Here is an 8,973-nt window from a genome sequence, read left to right on the forward strand (position 1 = left end):
GGGGGGGGGGGGGGGGGGGGGGGGGGGGGGGGGGGGGGGGGGGGGGACGTCCTGAAAAGGACTAAGCCAAAGAGAGAGAGCCCTAAATTCTATATATAAAATCTGTCCAGATCTCTGGCTGACCACTGAATTAAATATGAGAGGGACAGCCTACAATCAGTCCAGCTCAGGCTAAACAACTCTGGACAAAACAAAGCAGCTAAAATTGCCGCCCACCTTGCAAAGGAGATAAAAGTTTGGTGTGTGAGTACAGCCAAGTTAACTATCTGTACAAACAAAAATATTCAACACTTTTTGGAGGAGAATGTACTAGAATCTAGAATCTCTACAACATAATCCAATGTACAATCCTACATTACTAGACACACAAAGAAACAGAAATGTAATGCAAACTCAAAAAGAAAAAAGCGATCAAAAAGACACAGACCCTGACATGATGCAGATGTGACAATTACCAAAGACTGTAAATCAGCTATTAAAACTAAACTCAAGGGTGTACAAAAAAATACATTCTCAGAAATATCAGTACAGAAATAAAAACTATAAAGAAAAGCAGATGGATATTTTAGAACTGAAAAATTCAATACATGAATTTTTAAAAATTTCTCTGGATTGGCTTACAGGGGATTAGAGATGACAGAAGAATCAATGAACCTGATAAATCAATAGAAATCATCTAATCTGTACAACAGAGAGAAAAAAGATTAGAAAAACAAAAAACCAAGAAGGACAAACACAAAGAAAACCACATCTAGACACATCAGGGTCACAATACTAAGAACTAAAGATTACAAAAAAAATCTTGAAAGCAGGAAGAGAAAAACAACAAATTACACACAGGGGAAAAACAATACAAATTACTACTGACTTCTAACAAGGAAAAAAAAGAGGCTAGAAGACAATTGGTAGGAAAAAATGAAAAACTGTCGAATCAGAATTCTACTTCCAGCTAAAATATCTTTTGAGAAAGAAAGCAAAGTAAAGATATATTCATAAATAAAAACTAACAGAATTCCTTGCTAGCAGATCCTCATTACAAAATGCCAAAGGAGATCCTACTATCTGAAGAAAAAGATACCAAATAGAACTAGGATCTTCACGAAGGATAGAAAAACACCACAAATGGTAAATATTCAGTAAGTATAAAGATCCTTTTTCCCCTCTTAATTTCTTTAAAATACATATGATTACTTAAATCAAAAAAGTGATTTTGTGGGATTTATAACATATGTGCATGGAATACATATGACAATCATAACATAAAGAATGAGGGGTAGGAAATAGACCTATATGATTGCAAGGTTCTTAAATTCCACATGAAGTGATACAATATTAACTCTACAAAGACTGTGAGAAGTTAAGAATGCATATTACAATCCCCAGAGCAATAACTGAAAAAAAAAAAGGCAAAGATGTATATCTAAAAAACAAATACATAAATTAAAATGAAATTCTAAAAAATATTCAATGAATCCAAAAGAATGTAGAAAAGAGAAATAAAGGGAAAAAAAGTAAAACATCTGTACACCTAAATCCAACCATATTAATAATTACATTAAATATAAATGGGCTAACCACTCCAGTTAAAAGGCAGAGATTGTCAGAATGAATAAAAAAGTAAGACCGAACCATACACTGTCTACAAGAGAACTATTTAAAATATAAAGATACCTATAGGTTGAAAATAAAAGAGTAAAAAAACATGTACCAGGCAAACAGTAAGCATAAGTAGCCTGCAGTGGCTATAGTAATAGCAAAGATAAAGTAGACTTCAAGACAAGGTATATTATGATAAAAAAAAAAAAGAGAGAGAGACATTTCATAATGATAAAGTGGTCAATTCATCAGGACAACTTAACAATCCTAAATATATATGCTTTTAATACTGCAAATATGTCAACTCTCCCCAAATTAATCTCTACATATCCAAGGAAATTCGAAGCAAAATTTCTGTAGGTTGTTGCTTTGCAGAAATTGACAGGCTAAGTCTAATATTTCCTAAAAAAATTCAAATGGCCAAGAATAGCCACCTGTGCCAATCAGTCAAAAGCCTGACATGTGTACAATATGATGAGAGGGACTAGCAGACTTCACAGCAAATTCTTAAGAGGCAATGAGAGTTGCCACATTCCCTATTTACCTTTCTGTGCTTTACTAGTAAAGTTCCATCAGGCCCAAACACAGCACAGGTGTTATATAATTTCCCAGCATCCTCTTCAGGGATGGAACCTTTCATCAAGAGAAGAAACAGGCACATAAAACAATAAGAAAAAGAATAAAAAACAATAGAGCAATTCTTTTGTGATAACTGGATAAAGGCTTGACAAATTATCACTTAGGTTCAACAATAAAATTTATTATTTTCTAAGGGTTATTTAATCATGTTTTTTTTTTTTTTGGTGTGTTCTTGAATATGATCTTTCAGAGATAAACTACAAAGTGTAGATGAAATATAATTAGGTCAGACACTGAAGACAGGTTTAAAAAATAACTGAACTGTTCTTGAAATTTTGCCATGATCTTGAGCAACACTTAATCTGTAACATTACAGCAAAATGAAGAATTTCCTGTTGCTCAGCTTAAATCAACCAGGCCCTGCAACAAAACTGTATGCCAAAATACCTTGAGATGAGAATGTTAAGTAACAAGCCTCTCCATCGCTGAATGCAGTTCCAACTCTATGCTTCTTCCTTTGCCTTCATTTCCCACCTCTTATCCATTTCTAATCCTTAATATGTCAAAATACAGAAGTAATTTTATTTGCTATATTTACTGAACAGAGTTTTACTGTGCTTACCTTTAGCTCCCTTTTTTACGATTTTGGTAGCTGATTGATATGGGGATCCGAACATTGGTGTTATCAATAGCTGGCTCTAACCAACTGAGCTAACTGGCCAACCCTATTGTGCTTATTTTTAATTGAAGCAAATAGAACATTATAAAATTCATTTCAAAAGTACAATAATAAAGCTACCTTTATGTATGTGGCTTCTATGAGAAACATTTTTCTCAGTTCTACATTGGTTTAACAAGACACATGGGATATGATTTCTTTTCTACATTTCTACCTGCCCCTATACCCTCATTCCTACCCCAAGGAAAATCATTATCAGTTGGGTGTATGTTCCTCCACAGTATTTACCATGCCTTTACATACATAACTATCTATATCTGTATCTATATAATTGTTCCACAGTTTAAATGTAACAACAAAAATCCTTCAGATGTTTTTAATGTTGAGGCCATTATACCTTGTGGATAGGAAGTTACCTCCAATGAGATATATGCCGCAATCCTTTGCTACTTCAGAAAGCTTCTGTGTGGATTCACCAGGAATTTTCTCTGCATATTCAGGAAAATATTTTGTGCCATATGGAGAATTAAAGCATTCCTAGAACAATGTTGGCAGAGAAAAAGGGGGAACAAAGAAACACCCAACCCATTTTAAAGTTCTGCTGTAAGACATAGCTGCTGCTTCCAGCTCTGCTCTCACTTTAAGTGCAAAACACAGCTAATAAGAAAAACACTGATACCCCAGAGCTAAAGAACCTGTGGCCACAGACAGGACTAGGCAGCTAGCCCAGGTAGGGCTAGAGGAGACAACTTATGTGAGAGCCTGTTCACCCTGGCAGAAGGCCAGACTCACTCCTGCCTCCAGTCTGCGGGAGAAAAAGTTCCCAAATTTGGGCACGCAGGCCCACCACAAATTGGGCTCCTTCACATGACTTTGGGTGTTAGGATAAATCCATAAGCTCAAAGTTATATTATTAACTATGTAAAGCAATAAAACCTGTATATGAAAAAACAGAAAGCTTTGAAAGCCACAGAGGTTAAAACATTTCTTCATCTCCAAAATGAACTTTTTCTAAGTTCCCTTCCAGCACTATCATTCTGATCCTACAAAGTCTACCTGGGGTTTGTCTGTCTTCAACAGTTCTATGACATGTCAGAAAACAAAAAGCAAAAATTACTAGACTTCAACTCTAATTCATTTATTTTGCATTTAATGAGATTGCATATGTATCAGACACTGTGCTAGGAAACTCAAGCCCAAAGATGGTCAGCTCATTCAAGACGCATGTTAAGGTCAGTGAAGTGGGCATGTGCAGAATTCAAATGCTTTCACTCCTGGGCTTCATACTCTTACCCTCAGCAATGTAAACCAACAAGAGACCATGATTGGGTAACAAATGCAGGTGAGTCCCATGACTGGTGCCATAAGGAAGACTGGATTAACATTAAGATCTGAAGCTCCCTTGTTAAAGATTCCTGTTCCCTCACCACTTTTGTGATGGGCTGGAGCCTGACTAATACACAGGTGGCCCTCAAAATTCTCCGGGCCATCTAGACAGGGTTAGCAAAGGACAGCTTTCTCCCCACAGCTTGGGGAGTGAGGGGTGTGCTATTTTGCTATTTGAAACAGTTCCACCCACTAATCCCCATAAAGCCTTTGGAAAACATGCCAGAAATGCCAGGAGATGTATGTCCTGACATCTAGGGAACCCTTTATGGGACTTAACCCTGTACTTCAGACAACCAAATGTGTACAACCTTTAGGTGGTTCTGTTGTTAAAGAAACCACCTATGAAAAAGATGCAGAGTCCTACTGGCTTAAGATGCCACAGGCTTCCTAAATGTCTCTAAACAATTTTCAATCATTTAAAAAAAATGTTGGAGGCTTAGTGCTATAGGACATGTTCTGGTCCTATAAAGACTTGATTGTATAAGGAACAAAATAAGTATCCAAGCACTGAGTATCTTAGCCTTAGGTAAATCTCATGACATACTAGGATTTTGGTTTCCTCATCTGAACCGAGTAGATGATCTAAAGTTAAAGACTTGTAACCATGTTGGCACATCCTATCGTAAAGACCCTTGCTAAGGCCATCTTCTAGACAAACATGGAAGAATTCTGGGGCTCCAAAGGACGTTGCTGGACCCCAGGACACAAGAAAACAACTGGAGCTAGTAAACACTATTCTGCTGTGTCTATAGCACCCAGAAAGGGATGGCTGTCTCCATACTCACCGGCAGAGAAACTATTTTGACTCCCTGCTTTGCTGCCTCCCGGACAAGGCTACAAGCTCGAGTAACATTATCTGCTTTGATGGGAGAAACTTGAAGCTGGATGAGGGCCAAGCGGAAAGCTGAGAACAAAGACAAAAGAACAGCTGTCAGATCTGACTGCTGAATTCAGACAGCATCATCGTTCTCAAACAGAGGACAATTTTGTCTCCCAGGGGACGTCTGGCAACATCTGGAGATATTTTTGTTACAGTGGTGGTGTGCTACTGGCATCTAATGGATAGAAGCCAGGAATGCTGCTACCCTACAATGCATACAACAGTTCCCCACAATGAAGAATTATCCAGTCCAAAATGTCAATGGTGCTGAGGGTTAGACATCCTGTGATAGAGCATCATCCACGGGCAAAGGCTGATGCCAGGCACAAGGATCTGAAGTGAAGAAGGCAGGGCCAGCTTCTCACCGTGTAGTATGGGGAATAAAATGAGAACGTGGCTTGAAGTAAGGAGACTGGGTTTGGATACAGTCCTATCCCTTACTGTTTCATCTTGGGCCTCCCGTCTACCCCATATACAGATACATAGCATATTCCAGCACAGAAGGTGCAATCCCTTTGAAGTTGCTCACCAGCTGCAAATTGGGACAATGGACCCATGGGGAGGGAAGATGCCTGTCTCAACTTCCCTACTACAAGCCGGAACACAGCACATCAGTCCAGTTACTGGCGGGGGGAAACCAGGCAGCCTGTAGGCTCTACACGTGCCTAGTCACAGACGGGGGTAGGGACCAAGCACCTGTGAAGGTCTGCACTCACCCCATGAATATTCCTGTACCCAAGAGAACACAACATTAAATAGCAAATAACACCATGAGAGATTGAGAGACACTGCAAGAAGGAAAAGCTAATAGCACTTTTTTCCTGCTATTTGAACAAGAGGCCACAAGATCTGTTCTCAGCCTTGGAGCAAGGAGCTTATTCCTTCCTTGAGATAGTAGCTATACCCAACTATTGCTTTCCCCATACTCTTTAAAAGTTTTCTCACCTTTCATTGGTAAATAATTCTTCTGTGTTCAAGGTACTGTTACTGAAACCCCAAAGGTCTATTTGCTCGCCGCTCAACAGCCAATAATTGAGAGACAAGTATTGGTGGGAGGAAAGGCAGTCTTTTTAATCAGGAAGCCAGCAGCCTGGGGAAATGGTGGACTCATGTCTCAAAGACCATCTCTGCTTTTCCCAGACTTGCCAAAGGGTTTTATAGGGACAGGTGGTAGGGGGCTGATTCATGCTGATCTAAGCAAGGATGTGCAGGCATAATCACAAAATTGCAGATTAACAACTAAGAACTTCTAGTGTGGGAGCTAATTCACGGTGACCATCCTCCATGAAGTCAAAAAGATCTAGTTAGTAAGCTAGTAAAGAATGGCCACTTGGGTTAATAATTTCTCTATAATTATTCTGTGTACGGTGTGAGCAAAAGTCATTATGTTCTAGCAGTCATGTGAATAAGAATCATTGTATTCTAATGTCCAGCTGCAAGCTAGGCATTTCAGGTTATAAGAGTAAGAAAAAAAACTTTTTTTTTTTTTTTTTTTTAAAAGATGACTGGTAAGGGGATCTTAACCCTTGACTTGGTGTTGTCAGCACCACGCTCAGCCAGTGAGCGAACCGGCCATCCCTATGTGGGATCCGAACCCGGGGCCTTGGTGTTATTAGCACCGCACTCTACCAAGTGAGCCACGGGCCGGCCCAGAAAAAAAAACTTTTTAATTTAGAAGTTTAACAAAATGGAGTCACTTCTGTTCAGCCTGTTACAGTATTGGTGTGGTTTCTGTCTCCTGCCTTGCTCCTGACTGATACACAGTTCTTGCTTATGGTCTGATGGGAGGCTGCAGTAAAGGATCCAAAGCACATAGGAACTGGGGCCTGCCCGTGGCTCCCTCAGGAGAGTGTGGTGCTGATAACACCAAGGCCATGGGTTTGGATCCCATATAGGGATGGCCGGTTAGCTCACTGGATGAGTGTGGTGCTAACAACACCAAGCCAAGGGTTAAGATCCCCTTACCGGTCAACTTTAAAAAAAAAAAAAAAAAGGTATATCAGAACCCAAGAAGCTCTGCAAAACTTCAGGAATTATTTATTAGTAAGAGCCTGCCCTAACTGCCCTACCCCATATCTGCTCCAGAGTCTGAAAATCCCACCATCAGAGAACTCTCTCTCTAGGTGTCTGCTGTAATGGTGCAAACGTTTCCAGAAGAAGCCACACTGTCAGACTCTGGCCTTTGATGAAGGCCTGTATGGCTCAGGGTGAACCTAAAAGTAGGGAAAACCTGGATGTTCCCATTCCTTGGTCTATCCTAAATATAATGAGAAAAGCTAAATTTAACCCTTAATGCAGCTTGCTACCTTCTGAATCTGGAGGAAAGCAAAGGAAACAAACAAGAAATAAAAGCTGGGATTGCTTTGAGGCAAACAGATACTTTGAGCTGCCACCAAAACATCACAGAAACCCAGTAAAGGTCTCCCCTGTAACTCAGCTGGGCTTAGTATCTGCTTTCTACAGTGAGAAAGATAAAGCTCATTATGGCTATGTTGATGGCTTCCCCTCTCCCCTATCCCACCCACAAGAACAGGGGTCCTGAACCAGGCTTGGGACTGCCTGACATTCTGCAAATCATCCACAGAGGTGCAGCAGCAGGGAAATTCCACCACTGGGAAGTTCCTGGATGGTGAGCATGAGATAATAGTCACTTCATTTCCTCATCTGTAAAACGAAGATACAATGACTTTTAAGGTCCCGAGGTGCCCTAATATTCATGGTAACCTAACAATGGAAGTTTTAGGAAGGGGGAAAAAAAGAATAAAATACCTTAAGTGAAGGGACCAACATGGCAATAACATTTAAAGGAATGTGCCAGGTAATCTTTACATATATAATCATCTGTGATGTATTAACATCATTTTATAAATGAGAAACAAGAGGCTTGCAGGGAGAATTGCTCTGTTAGCCCAAATGGGTAGAGTGGTGCTGATAACACCAAGGACTAGGGTTCGATCCCTGTACCCGCCAGCCGCCAAAAAAACAAAAAATAAAAAAGAGGCTTGCAGCGGCAAAGTTGCACCAAGTCACACAACAATGCAGAGCAATAACGGTCCAAGTTAAAATCCGGAACTGTAAACATGAGATGGGTAGGAAGAACCCCCTGGGCACCTTTTTCGTTTGCTTTGTGTGAGGTTGGCGGTGGGGGGAAGGCGGGGTGGCACGTGACTTGAAAATACCCGAGAGTCAGATCTCCACCGCACTCAGCCCACACCGCTGAGAACCACAAGCCCATCAGTCTCTGCAGTGCAGGATGCAGGAGGAGCACGGCGCGGGCCCTGGTGGCTGGGCAATCGCGGCCCCGCCGGCCATCCCAAGCCTGGAATTCCTGGAGTGCCCCGCGCCTCCCGCGCCGCCCTCGCCATTCGAGCTCCGAGCCCCGAGTCCCAAGGACACCCGCGTCAGGGGAGGCCTCGGGCGCGGCGGGGACGTGGGGCGGAGGGGCTGAGCCGCCTGGTCCTCCGCCAGCGCCGCACAAAGCCTCCCCTCCTGCCCAAGCTCGGGCTGTCGCTCCGGGCTTCGCCACTTACTGGCCATAGCGCTCCCAGGAAGTGCCATCTGCGGCGCAGGCCGAGCTCGGGTGCCTCGGAGGACATTGACGCCGCGAGAGGCGGGGCCAAGCCGCGCGTCGGTGGGCGGGGCTGCGGCTCTGCCCCGCCCCGCCTCTGGGCCAACAGGCTGCGAGGGGGCAGGGTATGCACTCCTGCTCGCCTGGAACACTCGCTAAGCGCCTGCTGTTTGCACTGGCAGGAACCAACGAGAAACGGTTAATTACCACGCGGTTGGGAAAGAAGAATGCCTCGAAATGCAAAGGGGAGAGGAGGGGGCGGCCTAAGTCAAGGTGATGTGC

At 42.2% G+C, this 8,973-nt stretch overlaps 1 protein-coding gene across 2 annotated transcripts in view; it reads right to left on the reverse strand.

Annotated features, from left to right (window-relative positions):
* NIT2 (nitrilase family, member 2) overlaps positions 1-8,721 on the reverse strand; it is a 19,727-nt gene extending 11,006 nt beyond the window's left edge. For both annotated transcript variants that reach the window (XM_008570354.1, XM_008570355.1), the window contains exons 1-4: positions 8,654-8,721; positions 5,029-5,147; positions 3,271-3,391; positions 2,141-2,229 (exon numbers count right to left, since the gene is read on the reverse strand). In XM_008570354.1, the coding sequence (XP_008568576.1) occupies positions 2,141-2,229; positions 3,271-3,391; positions 5,029-5,147; positions 8,654-8,681 (357 nt within the window). In that variant the 5' untranslated portion in view covers positions 8,682-8,721. The remainder of the gene's footprint in view (positions 1-2,140; positions 2,230-3,270; positions 3,392-5,028; positions 5,148-8,653) is intronic.
* Positions 8,722-8,973: the final 252 nt, after the last annotated feature.

This window comes from Galeopterus variegatus, unplaced genomic scaffold (genome assembly GCF_000696425.1).
Source record: "Galeopterus variegatus unplaced genomic scaffold, G_variegatus-3.0.2 Scaffold596, whole genome shotgun sequence".
NCBI classification, from domain to species: Eukaryota; Metazoa; Chordata; class Mammalia; order Dermoptera; family Cynocephalidae; genus Galeopterus; species Galeopterus variegatus.